Source organism: Oncorhynchus keta, chromosome 14 (assembly GCF_023373465.1).
Source record: "Oncorhynchus keta strain PuntledgeMale-10-30-2019 chromosome 14, Oket_V2, whole genome shotgun sequence".
In the NCBI taxonomy this organism is placed as follows: domain Eukaryota; kingdom Metazoa; phylum Chordata; class Actinopteri; order Salmoniformes; family Salmonidae; genus Oncorhynchus; species Oncorhynchus keta.
The window spans coordinates 55963110-55985528 of record NC_068434.1 but is presented as its reverse complement, the minus strand read 5'-3'; the positions used below and the strand labels follow the sequence as shown (position 1 = coordinate 55985528).

At 41.4% G+C, this 22419-nt stretch overlaps 2 protein-coding genes across 4 annotated transcripts in view; one reads left to right on the top strand and one right to left on the bottom strand.

The window, feature by feature from the left end:
• LOC127907315 (uncharacterized) overlaps positions 1 to 22419 on the bottom strand; it is a 340804-nt gene that overhangs the window by 42578 nt on the left and 275807 nt on the right. The gene's annotated exons all lie outside the window — the stretch shown is intronic.
• The window catches only part of LOC118393637 (USP6 N-terminal-like protein), a 32016-nt gene that overhangs the window by 4545 nt on the left and 5052 nt on the right, over positions 1 to 22419 (top strand). Inside the window, exons 2-14 of one of the 3 annotated variants that reach the window (XM_035786498.2) lie at positions 823 to 896; positions 1507 to 1588; positions 9972 to 10057; positions 10138 to 10177; positions 10950 to 11030; positions 11254 to 11361; positions 15104 to 15213; positions 17884 to 17932; positions 18138 to 18258; positions 18528 to 18622; positions 19033 to 19098; positions 21614 to 21713; positions 22257 to 22409. In XM_035786498.2, coding sequence (XP_035642391.1) covers positions 889 to 896; positions 1507 to 1588; positions 9972 to 10057; positions 10138 to 10177; positions 10950 to 11030; positions 11254 to 11361; positions 15104 to 15213; positions 17884 to 17932; positions 18138 to 18258; positions 18528 to 18622; positions 19033 to 19098; positions 21614 to 21713; positions 22257 to 22409 — 1099 coding nt within the window. In that variant the 5' untranslated portion in view covers positions 823 to 888. Of the gene's footprint in view, positions 1 to 822; positions 897 to 1506; positions 1589 to 1823; positions 2264 to 9971; positions 10058 to 10137; positions 10178 to 10949; positions 11031 to 11253; positions 11362 to 15103; positions 15214 to 17883; positions 17933 to 18137; positions 18259 to 18527; positions 18623 to 19032; positions 19099 to 21613; positions 21714 to 22256; positions 22410 to 22419 lie in introns of those variants that run through there. The other 2 variants (XM_035786499.2, XM_035786500.2) reach the window with 2 other exon arrangements.

The window sequence follows — 22419 nt, the reverse complement described above, 5'->3', positions numbered from 1 at the left end:
CGTGTGTGTGTGTGTGTGTTTGTGTGCGTGTGTGAGGTAGATTCCTGTGTAGGAGGGTGCAGAGAGAGCGGGGAAGGGAGGAGGAGGAAGATGGGGGTTAGCGGGTACTGTCAGCCAAACACTGGCAGGACTCTTGGATCCCAGGGGGCTTATATTACTGATCCACAGAACAGACAGACACACACACTGACATCCCCTTCACACACTGCCAACATATTATACATCCACATTGCTCTCTGCTTCTCAAACCTGTGTTCTGTTTAGCTTTCACTGCTCTCTGCTTCTCAAACCTGTGTTCTGTTTAGCTTTCACTGCTCTCTGCTTCTCAAACCTGTGTTCTGTTTAGCTTTCACTGCTCTCTGCTTCTCAAACCTGTGTTCTGTTTAGCTTTCACACGTTAAAATCTGCAGTTTTTACTATGGTTTTATTATCTTACTCAATAGACACACACAGTGGCCCACCAGGTTTTAAACTACGCCACCACTATAAGGGCATGTCAAGTGCATTCAGCTGTAGTGTGACACTGTGTCAACACTTAGCTGAGGAGTGGACACATGCTGGTCAGAGCTCTGTAGTGGAGCCGGTTACAGGCTTATGATCAACAATAGTGAATTAACCAACTGAATGGACAAAAACAATATCACCTTCTCTTTAAACGGACATCGGCCAATGCTTTTACATTTGTTTTTATCACCGACGTCTATCCAGTAGCCAGTTAGGCCGACGTAAAATTAAGAGCATGTCTGTTATACTTTTGGCCACAACCGTGCAAGCCAAAGCACCTCTGATTTGACATGGTTTGTGCTTTATTTGCCTTTTCAGATATTGACATGAAGAAAGACATTGAGACATTGATAGCAGAGGAACGCGCTGACATCATCTTGAAATATGATACGGTGGGTGGCGTTCGTCAAATACAGCATTCAGGCTTTCAGGATGCTGTAAACGGTTTGATTAGTTATTTCTCGTTTACCGACGACCAAAATAACCCAAGCGACCTGTCCAACAAAGGCTTCTACAGTTGGAGAACTCCTAGATAAGGTTTGAAAGTTCATAGACATCAGTTCAGTTCTTACTTAGTTCCAGTAACAGTCATATTAGTTACAGAGCATAGCATAGCATAGCATAGCATAGCATAGCATAGCATAACATAGCATGGCAATAGTGCTGTTTAGCTCCAGGCCTGCATTGATGTATCCATAAATAAGTTAGTCTAAGACCGGTCTACTTATGTAGGTAGACTGCACCACCTCCATCACCTTCCATAAACAAGGAAATAGATCAACCACACCAGTCAAAACCAAACAGCAAAGGTCTTGTTATGTCCACACATAAGCAAGTGCACTTTCTAATGCACATCCTTGGTGATCAGATGTTGATTCACTTGGCCTGAGTTTGCACTTCAAACAACATGCATTCCATTTTCAGAACATGTCATGGAGTTATATCCCGTCTGACTGTACCACGTGTCCTCTCTGCCTGTGTGTTGTCCATCTGTTCACACAGGAGGAAGAGTTCACACGTGTTTGAGCGTGTCGCTAAAAAGCACGACCGGCGCTCTAAGAGGGATAAGAAAGAGAAACCGAGTGTGAGTGTGTGTGAGTGTGTGTGTGTGTGTGTGTGTGTGTGTGTGTGTGTGTGTGTGTGTGTGTGTGTGTGTGTGTGTGTGTGTGTGTGTGTGTGTGTGTGTGTGTGTGTGTGTGTGTGTGTGTGTGTGTGTGTGTGTGTGTGTGTGTGTGTGTGCGTGTGTGTGTGTGTGTGTGTGTGTGTTGCTAAGCATTGTCTGTGTGGGTTTATGAAGAAGCCTAATAGCATGCTTGTGGTTTGTTGTGTAACAGGAAATTATTATATAATACGATGTTGAGGAGATTTAGACATAATGGTCACAGTTGCCAGGAAAACACAATCATACTGTAAGAGTATGTTGTTAATTCTATAAAACCTGGAGAAGTGTACATTCTAAAATGAAAGGTTTTGCAGTCTATTTAGTACAAACGAGAGGACGTGAACTTCAAGCGACCCAATTGCCCTAGCAATATCTGTCTGACAGTGTTCCCTCTTCAAATTGGGGTCAGCAGACACGCTGACACTGGAAAGAGCAAGAGGGAGGGAGAGAACTACAGCGAATGAGACGGTTGACTCTCGAAATAGCAAGAGAGAGCGAGTAGGAACGAGACAGAGTTGAATTTAGCTCACAGGCAACGAGACATGAGAAAACATACTGTTTCTACAGCAGGAAAATAATCCTGTAGCAACAACAAATGTGAGTTATGATTTTTATTGTAATTAATGGACCTTTTTGTAGAGTTTGATACACTTTTTGTAAGGGGAAATTAAGTCTGATTGTTCAAAGTTGAAATGACAAACATTTGCTGCATTGCAGGAAAGTAATCCTGCAATTGGGTGATCATATTACGATCCTACATCTGTAGAGGGGACCATGTCTGGCCTTAGCAACACCTGTGACAACGGCCATAGCTAGACCATAGCAATAGATTACACCATGGTCTCTCTAAACTACTGAACCAGAAATCAGGTGATTTCTGTCTGTCTGTAGAATACTACTGTCTATGGGGTGTTTGACTTTGAACAGAAGAACAGAAGAAGCACACACTGTCTCAGACCTCAGGTGGTGACAGAACGGACACCATGTTTTTAGCACAATTCACCATGGGTGTTCTGTTTAATGTGATGTGCAGATGGCTTAGTCAGTGTGCCATTTCTGTTTCTGTTTGGCAAAGACAACAACTTTGCTGCCCTTTGATGTTGTCAACAAAGTTATGACTTATTATACAATGGGTGGGTCTAATCCTGAATGCTTATTGGTTAAAACTGCTTTCCAGCCGGTGTCTATTCCACAAGTTAAATCTTTGACGTTAAAATGCCTATTTACTCGGTTCCATCTGACTGCGAAATCCACTGTCTCATTAGCCCAGCCATCTCCACTATAACAAGCATCTAGGCATTATCTCTTTTAGACTGACACTTAGTTTTCAACAGTGCAGATTTGTATAAACGCCATTTTGCTACAACTTTGTAAGTATGCTTGGGTTCATTGTCTGGGTCTTTCAGCATGACAATGATCCCAAACACACCGCCCGGACAACGAAGGAGTGGCTTCGTAAAAAGCATTTCAAGGTCCTGGAGTGGTCTAGCCAATCTCCAGATCTCAACCCCATAGAAAATCTTTGGAGGGAGTTGAAAGTCCGTGTTGCCCAGCAACAGCCCCAAAGCATCACTGCTCTAGAGGAGACCTGCATGGAGGAATGGGCCAAAATACCAGCAACAGTGTGTGAAAACCTTGTGAAGACTTACAGAAAACGTTTGACCTCTGTCATTGCCAACAAAGGGTATATAACAAAGTATTGTTATTGACCAAATACTTATTTTCCACCACAATTTGCAAATGAATTCATTAAAAATCCTACAATGTGATTTTCTGGATTTTTTTCTCATTTTGTCTGTCATAGTTGAAGTGTACCTGTGATGAAAATTACAGGCCTCTCTCATCTTTTTAAGTGGGAGAACTTGCACAATTGGTGGCTGACTAAATACTTTTTTTATCATTAAAGTAGTTGGTTTTGTGATGAATTAGTAATCTGATTCAATGAATGATGGAGTTGTTGGCCTTTTTGCCCAAAATTGTATTTAAGGTGCTCCAAAGCTTTTTACTATCATTATTTATTTAATTATCACTTTGCTTCATAGTATAGTTTCTTCTTCTTTTTATTCAGTTTAGTGATTAATTTCTCAATTTTCAGTACATTTGCCAATCGGTTGTGCTGCCAGCCATATTTGCCATACATTTTGCCTCATCCCTTTCAACCATACCATTTTTAAAATTCCTCATAGATCCAATGGGATTTAAGTTTTTACAGTCCTCTTCTTAATGGGCGCATGCTTATTAATAACTGGAATAAGCATTTCATAAATGTGTCAAGTGCAGCATCTGGTTGTTTATTACACACCACAGACCAGCAAATATTCTTTACATCATCAACATAAGAATCACTACAAAACATATTCTATGACCTCTTATACACTATGTATGGCCCAGCTTTTGGAACTTTGGTTCTCCTAGATACGGCTACTATATTGTGATCACTGCATCCAATGGCTGTACTGCTTTAAGCACATTTCTGCAACATTAGTAAAGATGTGATCAATACGTGTTGATGATTTCATTCAAGTCAATAATGAAATCACCCAGAAAATATACCTCTCTGTTGATATCATATATAGCATTTCAAAGCATTTCACACATATTATCCAGATACTGACTTGGTCTATAGCAGCTTCCCACACGAATGGGATTTACATGAGGCATATTGCTTCAACAGTATTTAACCTGAAATTGTCTCTATGCTTTACAGGACTGTGATTCTGAATATAGACCGCAACACCACCCCCAATGGCATGTCTGTCTTTCCTGTGGGTGTTATAACCATGTATTGCTACCACTGTATCGTCAAAGGTATTATCAAAGTTATTAATTTCAGGAACCTTGTTTCTTAGGCTTGTAGTGGAAATTCAGTTCTGAGAGAGACTTTGTCATTTCTTCAAACAATCATCTTTATTTAATATCGATTTAATTATTGCAATAATGAAACCATCGACCCCACACTCCGAAGTGTGTTGCCGAATGCTTAACATCTGCTTTTTTCATTATCAGTAATATAAGACCTAAAAATGCTTAGTCAGCCTGGTTCCAACCTTCCCATAAGACCCCTTGGTTCATGTCCTGGTTATCTGCAGGGGATGTTGTTTTACTTCCAACCTGGCTTAGATTCCCAGATGCCAGGAAGATGAGACATTGAGGCACTGTTCTAAACTCTTCCAGACTATCTCTATCTCGGGTCACACACACCACATCTTGTCTATAGAATGCCAGCTTTAGATTATCATTACCAAGTCATTGTCAGCTGAAAATACAGTTGAAGTCAGAAGATTACATGCACTTAGGTTGGAGTCATTAAAACTCGTTTTTCAACCACTCCACACATTTCTTGTTAACAAACTATAGTTTTGGGAAGTCGGTTAAGACATCTACTTTGTGCATGACACAAGTAATTTTTCCAACAATTGTTTACAGACAGATTATTTCACTAATAATTAACTGTATCATAATTCCAGTGGGTCAGAAGTTTACACACAGTAAGTTGACTGTGCCTTTAAATAGCTTAATTTATTCCAGAACATTATGTCATGGCTTTAGAAGCATCTGATAGACTAATTTACATCATTTGAGTCAACTGGAGTTGTACCTGTTGATGTATTTCAAGACCTACCTTCAAAGCCAGTGCCTCTTTGCTTGAAATCAAGACCTCAGAAAAAAAATGTAGACCTCTACAAGTCTGGTTCATCCTTTGTGAGCAATTTCCAAATGCCTGAAGGTACCATGTTCATCTGTACAAACAGTAGTACGCAAGTATAAACACCATGGGACCACGCAGCCGTCATACCGCTCAGAAAGGAGACTCGTTCTGTCTCCTAGATTTGAACGTACTTAGGTGCAAAACGTGCAAATCGATCCCAGAACAACAGCAAAGGACCTTGTGAAGATGCTGGAGGAAACAGGTACAAAAGGATCTATATCCACAGTAAAACGAGTCCTATATCGACATAACCTGAAAGGCCGCTCAGCAAGGAAGAAGCCACTATTCCAAAACCGCCATAAAAACGCTAGACTACGGTTTGCAACTGCACATGGGGACAAAGATCGTACATTTTGGAGAAATGTCCTCTGGTCTGATGAAACAAAAATAGAACTGTTTGGCCATAATTACCATCATTATGTTTGGAGGAAAAAGGGGGAGGCTTGCAAGCCAAAGAACACCATCCCAACCGTGAAGCACGGGGATGGCAGCATCATGTTGTGGGGGTGCTTTGCTGCAGGAGGTGCACTTTGTGCACTTCACAAAATAGATGGCATCGTGAGGCAGGACAATTATGTGGATATATTGAAGCAACATCTCAACACATCAGTCAGGAAGTTAAAGCTTGTTCCCAAATGGGTCTTCCAAATGGACAATGACCCCAACTGAAAAAGCATGTGCGAGCAAGCAGGCCTACAAACCTGACTCAGTTACACCAGCTTTGTCAGGAGGAATGTGCCAAAATTCACCCAACTTATTGTGGGGAGCTTGTGGAACGTTTGACCCAAGATAAACAATTTAAAGGCAATGCTGCCAAATACTAATTGAGTGTATGTAAACTTCTTACCCACTGGGAATGTGATGAAAGAAAAAGCTGGAATAAATCATTCTCTACTATTATTCAGACATTTCACATTCTTAAAATAAAGTGGTGATCCTAACTGACCTGAGACAGGGAATGTTTGATAGGATTAAATGTCAGGAATTGTGAAAAACTGACTTTAAATGTATTTGGCTAAGGTATATGTAAACTTCCGTCTTCAACTGTATCTCTACCAAAACCCGTTTTACTTGACCATATGCCCAGACTACCTGCAGGAAGCTAGAGTGGAAAGCATCTCTTTACAGAAACACTGAATTAAACTGAACAGAAATATCCTACTATTTGTTAAGTATTGAATGCTAACTATTAATAACAAACAAATCAGGTAAATATGTAATTTTTCTCTCTAATACCAGTCAAAAGTTAGGACACACCTACACATTCAAGGGTTTTTCTTTATTTTTACTATATCCTACATTGTAGACATTAGAACAAGACATCAGAACTATTAAATAACACATACGGAATCATGTAGTAACCAAAAAAGTCCAAATATAAACGGTGGTTGGAACCAAAAATCTCAAATTTGACTCATCAGACCAAATGACAGATTTCCACAGGTCTAATGTACATTGCTCATGTTTCTTGGCCCAAGCAAGTCTCTTCTTATTGTTAGTGTCCTTTAGTAGTGGTTTCTTTGCATCAGTTCGACCATGAAGGCCTGATTCACGCAGTCTCCTCTGAACAGTTGATGTTGAGATGTCTGTTACTTGAACTCTGTGAAGCATTTATTTGGGCTATTTGGGCAATTTTTGAGGCTGGTAACTCTTATGAACTTATCGTCTGCAGCTGTGGTAACTCTGGGTCTTCCTTTCCTGTGACGGTCCTTATGAGAGCCAGTTTCATCATAGCACTTGATGGTTTTTGCGACTGCACTTGAAACTTTAAAATTTCTCGAAATTGTCCGGATTGACTGACCATGTGTTTAAAGTAATGATGGACTGTCGCTTCTCTTTGCTTATTTGAGCTTTTCTTGCCATAATATAGACTTGGTTCTTTACCTAATAGGGATATCTTCTGTATACCACCCCTACCTTGTCACAACACAACTGATTGGCTCAAAAGCATTAAGAAGGAAAGACATTTCACAAATTAACTTTTAACAAGGTCCACTTGTTAATTGAAATGCATTCCAGGTGACTACCTCATGAAGCTGGTTGAGAGAACGCCAAGAGTGTGCAAAGCTGTCATCAAGGCAAAGGGTGGCTACTTTGAAAAATCTAAAATAGAAAATATATTTAGATTTCCTTAATACTTTTTTTGTTACTACATGATTCCGTATGTGTTATTTAATAGTTTTGATGTCTTCACTATTATTCTACAAGGTAGAAAATAGTAAAAAATAAAGAAAAACCCTTGAATGAGTAGGTGTGTCCTAACTTTTGACTCGGTATGTTAAGGTGAGCTATTTTTAGCATTTTAGCATTGGGAAGCTTATCAGAAGTAGACATTATATTTGAGCCAATGGTGTAGGGTGATCTGCACACAGTCAACTACCTACTTGGGCACAACGCCTCAGTGCTAACAGTATAACTCTGGTTCATAGCGACATGATTACTGTATACAATATCTCTAGGATCAACAGAGACATTCAGGGCAGGGTGGCATAAAGTAAGTTACTTACATTGTGTCTGGCAACTCCACTGGGATAATGTACATTTGCTGCAACATTTTGACAACTCGCCGACACAATCGTAGGGATTAATTGAACTGGTATTGGGTCATTTATAAGTCATTGTCTCACTGCAGCCTTGAAATGTGTGGACAGAGTCCAAGAGCCAAGATGATTTGGATAGACTCCGTCATTCCTGTAGAGAATGATCTGTTTCCAGAAAGTGTCAAAGTTATTTTTAAAAGTGATTCGAACAGAGCTACTGCAATCTTTCAGCCAAGTGTGTAATGCCAGTAGCCTGCTGAAACTTTCACACCCGCGGCCCAACGATGGTACAGGACCTGAAATAATTGGCCGCTTTTTGGAATCTTTTAGTGCTATAATCAGTTCTTTAAAATCCATTTTCAGAAATTCCGATCTAGCCCTCCTTATATCGTTTGACCCCACATGGACTACGACAGCATCAGCTCACGGCATCTGTCGTAGAACGGTCAGAAGCCGCCTTGTAATGTCCTGTACTTGTGCTCCAGGATAGCACAGGGATTTTGCCCTGGGAACCAAGGTGTTTCTTACAATAGAACTGTCGATGATGACAGCTGGTGCAATGGCTGAGTAAGTCCGTTCATTCTTTCGCCTCGAGTGGTTTCACAAACCCCTCGAGGACGGAAGGGTGGTGGGGCCCGATGGACCCGAGCCAGTTGTAGTATCCATCGTGGATGATGAATAGGCCGGAGTACCTCCGGATCCGATCTCGAACCACAATCCCCCAGGGAAGATCGTGCCGGAACAGGGCATTAAAGGGCATTAAAGCTGTTTCTGGTCTGTGTCCGGTCCGGGCTTAATATCTCCAATGAGGCTCCCGTTACCAGAGGACGCTGTTTTCGACTTCCATGGCGAGTGACGTATCTCCATGGCTGGTTGGCAATATTGAGAACAGGAACATCCCCCAAGTCACCCAGGAGCATCCTACTAGCTCCATTCTCCAGGGAAGGGGGATACCTCTTCATGTGAGGGATCCCTGCAGAGTACCGGCCAGTCGGCTGTGGAGAGCCGACACGGCAACAACACTTCCATCAGGTCAGAGCGGCGTCCTGCTACTGGGGTAAAGAGAGAAAAACTAAGCGGGTGTGGATTCCCCAGTAGCTTGTATAGACTCAACACTTTTTTGCCAAGAGTAGTCACTTTGCTCTTGTAGTCCTCTACAAGCAAACAGTTGCTACATTGAAAGTCTGGGTGGTCCACATTGTCCCTTAACAAAGCAGCCGACTGGCCGTTTTTCTGATTGTGTTGTTGATTGCAGAAAGAGTCAGGTATCCTCCAGGCCACGGACATAGGTATGCTTGGAGGAATATCGGAAAGTCCATGCAGGTTCTCTGACCATGTGTCTCTCTCTCTCGCTCTCTCCCCCTCTCTCTCGTTCTCCCCCCCTCTCTCGCTTTCCACACATTCCTTCTCATCTCCCTTTCACTGTTTAATTATATCAATCTCCCCCTTTCCTCTCTTTGCTTTCTCTCCCCAAATGACTTCCACTAGGATCTATTTTTAGCCCTCTCACTTTCTCACACTCGACACCATTTGCAGTGTGGGCATCATCGCTGAGACCGTTCATCTGTGATGGCATGGTTTGGTGTCTGTAGGCTGTATGTATCGACCCTCTCTCTCTTTGCCCCGCAACCTGCTTTCTGATAGCTTTCTATGCTTTCTAATAGTTGGCCACATCTATGTAGTCCATTGACTAGTCCTGAAAGAAAATTGTCCTCTGCCCCTTGGGCAATATCTGCGCGACGATGTACATAAGGCAATGAGATTTTCTTTTATATTGGCCACGATTTAACACAGCATAGATAGACACAATGCATCCATTTGTGTCGTCTTTGAGGCAGGCACAGCGATGTGATGCGTTTGTACTAAAATCAAGTGTATTGTTCTCTAGAGAAGCACAGCGTGTGTTGTGTGTGTTGTGTTTTTCCCAATGGCTCATATTCAAAGGCCCTAATGCCTGACTTGATTTAACCATTTTAAAGCAACAGGCCAACGTACTGCATGTTTTACCTGGTCTGTGTGCTGTTTCTGATGTGTCTGTGTCTGTGTGTTATTCCAGGGCAGACAGGAGGGGGTGGAGATTGACCCCTGGGAGGATGCAGATTACAGTATTTACAGAGTCACTGACCGTTTCGGGTTTCTGCAGTAAGTCAAACTGGGTTTCTGTGTACAGTATTGTACACATTACGTGAATCTTACTGTTGTTGTCCATTCTTTTTCCACAGTGACGAGGATCTGCCAGCCCCTAGTGCACATGAGGAGAAGGTAAGAAGGGGAAATGCAATATATGCATCAAAAGTCAAGAGACACACACGACAGTTTCCGTTAAGTGGTGTACAGAATCTACTAACTAACCTTTCAAGTGTGACCTCTAACATGTAGAGGTGTAATGTTCCAGGTCCAGCTGTAGTGTGTGTGTGTGTGTGTGTGTGTGTGTGTGTGTGTGTGTGTGTGTGTGTGTGTGTGTGTGTGTGTGTGTGTGTGTGTGTGTGTGTGTGTGTGTGTGTGTGTGTGTGTGTGTGTGTGTGTGTGTCCGTGGAAATATGTCAATGCTTAGTGCGTGCTCGATGTGTATGTATTAGCCAATCCATGACCTTCTGCTAACTTAGTGAAACCCTGGAGCAGGGCCACAATCCATCTAAGGTGAAGCCGATCCTTAGGCATCTCACACACTTCTGGAATGGGAGCTCTGCTACCTCACACCTTAGAACCGGTCATGTGGCCGTGATTGATTCAATTAATACCACATTTAACCTTGGGCAGAACTTGATACGCTCTCCTCAATGTTACATGTACAAACCAGCACATGCCAGTCATGGCAGTGGGGGCAGGACACCAGGTTCTCACGTCAAGTGATCTTTTATATGATCCCACAAAGAGAGTTCATTTGGTTGTAGTTTTAGAAGAAACATTGTAAATACTCTGTTCTGTACTGTACTATACTGCATGTGTAAACGCGTCTTGTTAATGTGTCTTCATTTTGCATACGTAACATTTTGCCTAGTTTCAAATGTATTTTCGGGTTTTGCCCTGACAGAAAAAGAACCTGGAAATTGAAAGGGTAGAAAAATGGCTGAAGATGGTGAAAAAATGGGATAAATACTGGAACAGTGACAGGGTGAGAATAACTCTCTCGCTCTCTCTCTCGCTCTCTCTCGCTCTCTCTCTCTCGCTTACACAGACACACACCACACCCTTCACTTGTGTTTATAAATGTGTATATTAGTCTTAAATGCTCATTGAACATTAACACTTCTGCCTGAACTCCTGCCATTTTGTTTTTCCCCATTCTCCCCCTGTCTAACCCCTGTCTCTCCTGTGTCCCCCTGCTCTCCTCTCAGATGGTAAAGCGTGTGTATAAGGGTCTCCCCCTGCAGCTGAGAGGACAGGCCTGGGCCCTGATGCTGGATGTGGAGAAGTTGAAGAATGAGAACGAGGGGAAGTATGAGGTAAAAGAGTACCCAGTTTCTAACACGGCACGCGCACACACACATGCACTGTTGATTCATCAAGCATCTACTCTAAACAGTGCATAGGTGTACCCAGCATTTATCCAACACACAGGGATTTGATACCATGCTCCAACCAGCACAATGCAGTCTAAAGCCAGTGGTCACTCAGGACCACTAAACCATGAAATCTCTGCTGTTATGATTTGAAGGTGACTGTGATGTCCTTGTGCAAAGCTCTGCTATCAGAAACCAGGATCACTACATGGTTAGAGTCAATGAAAAACAACCTATTCAACAATACTGAATACCCTGATTACCCGGCCAGAGATAAATACCCTGTGATTCGTATGGTAATGGTATGATACAGTAATGTCCCTGTCTTCCCCCTACATTTGTACAAAGTGGGATTCAAATTGATTTCGTTTTTTTTTAAATTGTCAACAATCTACACAAAATTCTCTGTAATGTCAAAGTAGTAATGGAACATAAAACACTAATATATTTTAAATTAGATAAGTATTCAATACATGTTAGAATCACCTTTGGCAGCGATTAGAGCTGTGAGTCTTTCTGGGCAAGTCTCTGTACAATTTTCTTCAAGCTCTGTCAGGTTTGTTGTTGACCATTGGTGTTCAGCTATTTTTATGTCTTGCCATAGATTTGTCTGCCAGTGTCTGTTGAAAAGCACACTGAACCAGGTTTTCCTCTAAGGCTTTGCCTGTGCTTAGCTCTATTCCGTTTATTTTTATCCAAAACAGAAAAATCCCTAGTCCTTTCCAATGACAAGCATACCCATAACATGATGCAGCCACCACCGTGCTTGAAAATATGAAGTGGATTTCAGTGATGTGTTGTGTTGGATTGGCCCCAAACATACAGTGGTTCTTAAAAAAAAAATATATATATATATATATATATATATATATATTTCACTTTTATTTAACCAGGTAGGCCACTTGAGGACAAGTTCTCATTTACAACTGCAACCTGACCAAGATAAAGCAAAGCAGTGTGACAAAAACAACAGAACAGAGTTACACATGGGATAAATAAACGTACAGTCAATAACACAATAGAAAACTATGTATACAGTGTGTGCACATTAAGTAAGGAGGTAAGGCAAACAATAGGCCATAGTGGCGAAGTCATTACAATTTAGCAGTTAACACTGAAGTGATAGATGTGCAAGTAGAAATACTTGTGTGCAAAGAGCAGAAAAACTAAAACAAATATGGGATGAGGTAGGTAGTTTGTTGGATGGGCTATTTACAGATGGACTGTGTACAGCTGCAGCAATCGGTAGTGTAACGACTATCGTCATCAATGAAAGGAGTGTACCAAAGCGCAGCGTGGTGAGTGTTCATGATATTTATTTAAAAAAACACTCAAACAAAACAACAAATAGGAGAACGAAAGCGAACAGTTCTGTCAGGCAAACAAAACAGCTAGACAGAAAAGAATCACCAACAAACACAGGTGGGAAAAAGGCTGTCTAGGTATGATTTCCAATCAGAGACAACGATAGACAGACAAAATGCAGCATGGTTATTTATAAACATCTTTAATGAAAGATGAAAATGTGAACACTATACAAAATACGAAACCGTGGAAAAACCGAAACAGTCCTAACTGGTGCAAAACACAGAGACAGAAACAATCACCCACAAGATACCTAAAGAATATGGCTGCCTAAATATGGTTCCCAATCAGAGACAACGATAAACATCTGCCTCTGATTGAGAACCACTCCAGGCAACCATAGACTTACCTAGAACACTCGACTGAACACAACCCCATAGACTACAAAACCCCTAGACAAAACAAGTCACATAAATCACCCATGTCACACCCTGGCCTAACCAACATAATAAAGAAAACACAGAATACTAAGGCCAGGACGTGACAGAATATAATTGAACATTTTCGTTTGTCTAGAATAAAAACCTTTGTGTAACAACAGTTTTAGTAAGTAATACTGACGAGTAGAAATGTAAAAAAAGATGTGTATTTTTCAGGGTGTACGTACGCATGCAGGACAGAGGAATAGAAATTCTTACACTAATTGTTCTAAATTCAATCACCTTTATCCTCATCATTCAGTGAATTGAAATTCAATTTTGAAGTCGTGCACAATTATCAATTCCTATTTGGTTTATGTCGCCCATTCATTGTCAGGTAGAGACACATTAGCGCCGTGGCACCCAAAAGCGTAATCAGTGCTCTAACTCCCCCTTGCTGTGGTCTGGAGCAATGAAGCAGTGACGCAGGGTAACGTACTAAACCACAAATTACCTCTAAGTCCCGGAACATAATCTCAAAACCTTTAGTTAAGCAACCACTTTAATGCTTTGTATTCAGGACAAAAACTACATTTCTTTGCCATATTCTTTGCAATATTACTTTAGGTCCTTATTGCAAACAGAATGCATGTTTTGGTATGTTTTTATTCTGTACAGGCTTCCTTCTTTTCGCTCTGTCATTTAGCTTGGTATTGTGCAGTAACTACAATATTGGTTATCTATCCTCAGTTTTCTCCTATCATAGCCATTTAACTGTAACTGGTTTAAAACCACTATTGGCCCGGCCCCCATGGTGAAATCCCTGAGCGGTTTCCTTCCTCTCCGTCAACTAAGTTAAAAGGGACGCCTGTATCTTTGTAGTGACTGGGTGTATTGATACACCATACTGTACATAGTGTAATTAATCATTTCAACATGCTCAAAGGGATATTCAATGTCTGCTTCTTTGTTTTACCCATCTACCAGTAGGTCACTGTCTTTGCGAGGCATTGGAAAACATCCCTGGTGTTTGTAGTTGAATTTGTGTTTGACTATATCAAAGGTGGGGTTAGTCATGAAAACAATCATGTTAAACACAATTATTGCATACAGAGTTAGTCCATGCATCTTGTTATCTGACTTTTTAAGCACATTTTTACTCCCGGAGTAATTTCGGCTTCACAAAGGGGTTGAATACTTATTGACTCAAGACATTTTCAGCTTTTTAAATTTTTTTTTTTTATACATTTCTAAAATCATAATTCCACTTTGACATTATGGGGTATTATGTGCAGATCAGTGACACAAAATAAAACTGTAATCCCCTTTAACTTCAGGCTGTAACACAGCAAAATGTGCAAAATGTGCAAAATGTGCAAAATGTGCAAAGGGGTGTGAATACTTTCTGAAGGCACTAAGACATACAGTACGTGAACATACGTGTGTTCTGATCTTCCCCCACATATTGCAGCCAGAAGCCAGAATGCCGAACACAAAATATTGTCATGTTATACACCAAAGACCATTTCATGTTTATAGCACCATTACTTTTCACAACTACCCCAACTCCCTCCCACCCGTCGCTACATTCAGCAATATTAATAATAGTGACATTGTTTTTGATTGTTTGTTGGTTGCGGCTCCAAAAAGAGAGAGGATTATGTTACTGTATGTGAGCTGAAAACAGGCAGATGGTGTTGACATGGAGTTACAAAGATCACACACACATCACACAATAACAGAGGTTTACTGACAGGGGATTATGGCTTTTGATATTCAGTCAATATATAAAGATGTTATACTATAGAATCTATGATTTTGAAAAAAATATATATATTCTAGATTGTTTTTTTTAGCATTAATCATGTGTACTGTTGCCGTTCATTTCTTTCTAATAAGCTTTTGAAGTGTGCAAGGGATTTAGAAAATGTATATATTGTTTTAATTACATTTTTTTTCAGAGGATGAAGGAACAGGCCAGAATGTTCTCCCAGGAAATCAAACAGATCGACCTGGACGTGAACAGGACGTTTAGAAACCACATCATGTTCATGGATCGATTCGGATTCAAGTAAGTCAGCAGACGTATATTCTACGGTAAGGGCGGGTGTTCGTGTATGTCTTAGTGCTGATCTAGGATCAGATCCCCCAGTCCATTATATATTAGAGTGGCTGCGGTTTTGGATTTTCTGGAACCCGTGTTGCTATTGGTAGGTAGATGTTTACGTAGCTGCTGCCTGCTCTGCTGCCTGTTCTGCTGCCTGTTCTGCTGCCTGCTCTGCTGCCTGTTCTGCTGCCTGCTCTGCTGCCTGTTCTGCTGCCTGTTCTGCTGCCTGTTCTGCTGCCTGCTCTGCTGCCTGTTCTGCTGCCTGTTCTGCTGCCTGCTCTGCTGCCTGTTCTGCTGCCTGCTCTGCTGCCTGCTCTGCTGCCTGTTCTGCTGCCTGCTCTGCTGCCTGCTCTGCTGCCTGCTCTGCCGCCTGCTCTGCTGCCTGTTCTGCTGCCTGCTCTGCTGCCTGCTCTGCTGCCTGCTCTGCTGCCTGCTCTGCTGCCTGCTCTGCCCCTGTTCTGCTGCCTGCTCTGCTGCCTGCTCTGCTGCCTGTTCTGCTGCCTGCTCTGCTGCCTGCTCTGCTGCCTTCGTAGCTCCGCTGCTGCTTCCCCTCATTTACATGGAGGGTGAAACTTCATGTTGTACACAAAATACGACACGTTCGTAAAAACTGTGTTGTCTGTTGTAACAGTATTACAAACATAAGCACAACACAAAAGCAGTCTATTTCATGTTATTAGGCAAGTACACCACGTGGCCAAAAGTATGTGGACACCTGCTCGTCGAACATCTCATTTCGAAAGCATGGGCATTTATATGGAGCTGGTCACCCCGTTGATGCTATAACAGTCTTCACTCTTCTGGGAAGGCTTTCCACTCAGCCACAAAAGCATTAGTTGGCACTATGCATTGGGGCGGGTAGCGTTCTTCATCCTTTGGACTGCCAGATGGTGAAACGTGATTCTTCACTCCAGAGAACGCGTTTCCACTGCTCCAGAGTCCAATGGTGGCGAGCTTTACACCACTCCAGCCAACGCTTGGCATTGCGCATGGTGATCTTAGGCTTGTGTGCGGATGCTCGGCCATGGAAACCCATTTCATGAAGCTTCCGACGAACAGTTGTTATGCTGACATTGCTTCCAGGGGCAATTTGGAACTCAGTTGTCAGTGCTGCAACCGATTTTTACGCGCTATGCTTTTCAGCACTAACACTTCGCAGCTGAGCCGTTGTTGCTCCTAGACATTTCCACTTTACAATAACAGCACTTCTAGTTGAGCGGGGCAGCTCCAGCAGGGCAGAAATGTGATGAACTGACTTGTTGGACAGGTGGCATGCTGTGACGGTGCCACGTTGAAAGTCACTGTTTTCATCTGTAAGGTCATTCTACTGCCAATGTTTGTCTATGGAGATTGCATGGCTGTGTGTTCGATTTTATACACCTGTCAGCAACGGGTGTGGCTGAAAAAGCAGAATCCACTAATTTGAAGGGGTGTCCACATACCTTTGATACATAATGTGTATATATAACACAAGCAAGACAGGCAGTCAAAACAGCGATTATTTTCTCATCATTGCAAACATTGGCTAGTTTTTTTTCCATCAACTCTCACTACGATTAGTAGGCAGTCTAAAGCAGTAGTTAAGTGCAATACCATTGGAAATTAATGTTGAAAGTTACATTTATATTACTAAATCTTGATTAAAAAAAGGAGGTGTAATCCTCCCCCCAATTCGATGTGGTCAAAACTTCACCTTGTGTAATAAAGTAAACTTTTTTTGTTTTGTATTATTTAGCTAAATAATACAAAACACGAAAAAGGGATTAATAGTCTCAATTGCTTTACTGACGATAATGCAATATTAAACTAAATCATATGTTCAGATCTACAAATGTTTGACATTTAACATGAGTTACAGAGGGTACTCGTTGAAAGTCCAGCATAGATGAACAGCCGACATGCAATTTATTTTCAAAGGTCAAAGGTAATGCAGTTGCATGGGAGTGCACAGTGCTTCTCAAATGTAAAATGTATGCGTTCTCCACACTCTTGTCCTAATAAGAACGTACTCAAGAGAATGCCCTTGGAGTATGCATATCGAGAAACACCCACAGACACGCAGTCTAATTAGCAAGTTATTATTTCATCATCATTCCGAACAAATAAAATAAAATGTTATTTGTCACGTGCTTTGCAAACAACAGGTGTAGACTAACAGTGAAATGATTAATTACAGGCCCTTCCCAACAATGTAGAGAGAAAGATATATTTTTTTATAGAAATACATTTTAACACAAGGAATAAATACACAACTTATTAGTAAAAAAGACAGCTACAAAAAATATAGATGAAAATTGTCTTGGTAAATAGTAAGGTCTGCAGAGATATTTTAAACTCAGGCGAGCAAAAACTCAGGACCTCCTTAACATTAGAGATCGTGCACCAGCTGTTGTTAACAAAGAGACACACCCCTCCCCCCTCATCTTTTCAGTTAATTGATTTCAATCACAAAGTTCATCTGCCTTTACTGTGGTGCAGGAAAATTCTCAGCAACAAAAGAGTGATCAAATTCAGATCCTACACATTTATAGTATAATAAGGTATGAAGTGAATGTTGCCTGAACCATGGCAATTACCCCTCTAAGTCTCTGAATGACTGACCTCTCTCTCTCTCTCCTCTCTGTGTCTACACAGACAGCAGTCTTTATTTCATGTCCTGTCTGCCTATTCAGTCTACAACACGGTGAGTTTGTGTTAGTCTTCCCTCAGTCATAAATAATGTAAATATTTACATGTTTGCATCAGGATTCAGCCCAATGTTCAGCAATGAACTGCTTTGTAACACTACAACAAGTGGCAACTGAGCTGTCTCTAACTTTATGGAGACACAATCAGGACAAATGTAGCCTGGTGATCAAAGTGACATAGTTTGACCTCTGACCCTATAGGAGGTGAGCTACTGCCAGGGCATGAGCCAGGTCGCCGCCTTGCTGCTGATGTACATGAACGAGGAAGACGCCTTCTGGGCCCTGTCACAGCTACTGACCAATCAGAAGCATGCCATGCACGGTGAGCTGACCAATAAGATATCCCGTAAACATTGATTCAACCGAACAGATATGTCATGCATTGTGGTCCGACCAATCAATAATAGGAATCAGCTACATTACCAGTGGAATAATATATGAATATGTAATACAATCTTAATAAAGACATGGAATTACAGTTATTGACCAGTAAGTACATTCTGTTATGGAGTTCTAGCCACAAGAGTTATCTGTGTGTTTACACAAGGTAATGAAGCAGTCTAACCATACAACTCTCCGTCTCCCTCTAAGGTTTCTTCATTCCTGGGTTTCCCAAACTGCAGCGCTTCCAGGCGCACCACGATCAGATTCTCTCCAAACTCATCCCCAAGCTGAAGAAACATCTGGTTAGATCACTGTTTTTATCCATCCATCATCCCCCCTCTTCGGAGGACACATATCTTGTTTGTTTTTTACAGCTTTTCTGCTACATATGCTGTACATATAAATTTTTCATACACAGTTGACATAGATCATTGTTTAGGTTGCCTTCACACACACAACCACATACATGCATATATACACACACGCACATACATACATGTGCACAAACACATTGCGCATTGACATTATTATGTTTCATAATAGTGAGGTTATTACAATATTTGCATATAGTTACATTGAAATGTGTGTTACTGTGTAGAACTGTCCATCTTTCTTTCTACCCTTCCCTCTCTTTCTCCCTCTTTTTTCCTCTTTCGAATCCCATCTCTCTTTTTCTCTCTCCCTCCATCCCTCTCTCCCTCTGTCTCTCTAGGACAGGGAACAGATGTCCTGTGGGATCTACAGCACTAAATGGTTCCTGCAGTGTTTCATTGACAGGGTGAGAGAAAGTGTGTTTTAAAGGACCGGTGCCATTTTTAGCTGATTTAAATAATTATTCATTTTTATTGACCCGTGACAAACAAGAACTCCTCTCCTTAAAGGTACAATCGGGGATCTGGGGTTGCTGACCAACGATTGCCATATGTGACCGACCACCTTGATTCTGTCTTATGTAGCAAAATTTGCAATTGTGTTTTTTACATTGGATAAAAGCAGAGACTCAGAGCTACAAAATGGTTTATCATACACTACATTTGAGGAACAATGGGAAAGTAATTTGGTTTGAAAGTTTTTTTTACTTGTAACCTCACTTTTGAGAAAATGTCCTTTGAATGTTTTGGTACCTGCTGGAGAGCTCTTCTTTGTCTACACCCATTCAGCATCATTCACACCCTCTTAAACTTTAGCCCCCACCAAAACTCTGACCATTTTACTCACCCTAATTAGGCTGTTTTCATGTTATCCAGAGCGTCGGTGACTGTAGCTGTGCTGCTGGCAACTGTTGAATTACGTTTTTTTGCCGACATTTACTGACACCGGCTATATTCAACGGGTGTTGAACGTACCTAAATTCATCAGTTATTCTGCGCTCTGCCACACTCAGACGAGAGGGCTCGGAAATCAGAAGTAGATGGCCAGACTGAATTTACGAACACACCCGAAATGGTTACTTGCATAGTGGAATCTTTTGTTAAGAAGACATGTAGCTACTCATGCCGTTATTACACTGCATGAATCTGCAGGTAGCTAAACAACAGTTGTCACAGTGACATTCTATTGAAATGGACACTTACATAGTTAAGACAAGTAGCTAGCTAAATAGTGAACCATAATTCCAACTCATGACATTTCTACCCTGCATAAATCTGAAGGTAGCTAGCCAACGTCTATCAACAGTTGTCGCACTGACATTCTTTTGAAATGGATACTTGCATAGTGGAGTCTTTTGTTAAGACATGTAACTACCATGCATGACATTGTTAAGACCTGTAGCTAGCTAAACAATTAACCATAATCACATCTCATGACGTTATTACCCTGCATGAATCTGCCAGTAGCTAACCAACAGTTGTCGCAGTGACATTCTATTGAAATGAATACTTGCATAGAGAAGTATTTTGTTAAGACATGTCGCTAGCTAGCTAGCTAAACAATGAACCATAATCCCAACTCATCACGTTACTACCCTGCATGAATCTGCAGGTAGCTAACCAATATCTGAGAATGTAGCTAGCTAGACTTTCTTACCCGTATACATCATTCATGGATAGGACACGTCTCCTGTCAGATGCCATGGTTACCCTTAGTTTGAAGATGTAATACGAAGACAGATGTTTTTCTCCATCTCCTTAGCTATCATACTCAAATTCCACTTATTTCAAAACTCGGTCCTTCAGAAAGTGGAGAGCAACACTACGTGATACATAAAAACAAAAGTTGCGTTAGACAGGATTACTTAGACATACTGACCAGCTCAAATAGATAGAAGCGTACTCTATGGCAGACCAATCCAAACTCATCTCTCGGTATATCCTGCCCACTCATTATCTCAGCCAATCATGGCTAGCGGGAAGGTTGCTCGCTTTTTCTGTGGCTAAACCAACTGGGCGCTTTTTAAAAAAAAATGTGTATTCTTATTTACAGATGGAATACAAGTTTGTTATTAAGGCACATAAAAGTTCACAGGATTGAGAAGGCATTTCTGCAACAAACGAAAAAACGCTTTTAGATTTTTTTTTAAAGTTTACGTTCAAACGGCTCTCCTGTGAAGTAGTGACCCGCGACATACCCCTAGTTTCCTGAAACGTGTCACATATTGTAACTTTTAGCAGAGGAGAAAGTAGTCAAAGAATTGATGCTCCGAGTCTCATATTCAACTGACAATAATAACTTAAAATAGCAGAATTGCAATTGTATTCATGGATGTTCATTCATTTCACAACTCTTTGCAGGATGAACTTATAAGGGAAAACTTATTTCAGCATCTATTAGCGTTGTTAACTATGTATAAAGGAAACATAACATAAGCATAATCACGAGGATTAATAACTACTCTTGTGTGTACTCGACTCTGTTCATACACACAATCCTGTGGCTTTGGTGGTTTGGAGAGAGACATGCTGCTGTCAGCGCTTCTCAGTACCGCTGGGGCCCACCACAGAGATGGGGCTGTGTTTTAGGCGGGGCGCCACCAAGCCCCCCTCACTACCAATGGACTGGAGGCAGGGTGAAGGGAGGGAGAGAGGGAGAGAAAGAGTAAGATGAAGACAAACAAAGAATTTGCCTAGTAATCAATGATTATGTCATGGATGGATAATTGTAATTTCGGGGGACGATAAGCCTACGCTTAACGACAGCAAAACAATCTTATTAATGTACAGTATGTGAAGTCATGACTTGTGATATTGTGGTCTTTTTGGACACCACTGATTTTAAAGAACACTTTTACCACTTTGTGAATGGGAAATCATTTTTCTTGGAAGTCAGAGATCTTTTTTTCCTTCTCCTCATAGACCCCGTTCACCCTGACTCTACGCTTGTGGGACATCTACATTCTGGAAGGAGAGAAACTTCTTACTGCCATGTCCTACACAATCCTTCGAATATTTAAGAGTAAGGAGTGCATCTACCTTTGACAAGTAGCCTTTTAGCTACTTTAGCCTATTAGCTACTCATTACGTAACCGTTTGCTAATACAATATTGCTCTCAGCTATGCATATTTGACTCCTGTCCTGTGTGTTGTCTGTGTTAGAGCAGTTCAAATCAAATTGTATTAGTCACATGTGCCGAATACAACAGTATTTTCACCTTACAGTGAAAAGCTTACTTACGAGCCCGTAACTGACAGTACAGTTTCAAAAAATATGGATAAAAGTAACAAGTAATTAAAGAGGAGCTGTAAAAAAATAACAATATATACAGGGGGGTGCCGGTACAGAGTCAATGTGCAGGGGCACCGGTCAGTTGAGGGAGTATGTAGGTAGAGTTAATTAAAGTGACTATGCACAGATGACAACAGAGAGTGGCAGTGGTGTCGGGTGGGTGCAACGTGATGTGAGTAGTGTGGGTAGCCATTTGACTAGATGTTCACCATTTGGGTAATACTGTCAATGATGTTGACTTCTTTCCTGTTTGCTGTATCTGTGTGTCAACAGAACGTCTCCTGAAGATGAATCTGGAGGACCTGAGAGAGTTTCTTCAGGAGAAGATCGCCCTGTCTTTCCTCAACAGCGATGATATCATCATCGATCAGCTGCAGGCCTCCATGGCGGAACTACGCAAGATGAAGCTGGACCTTCCACCCCCAGGTAACACACT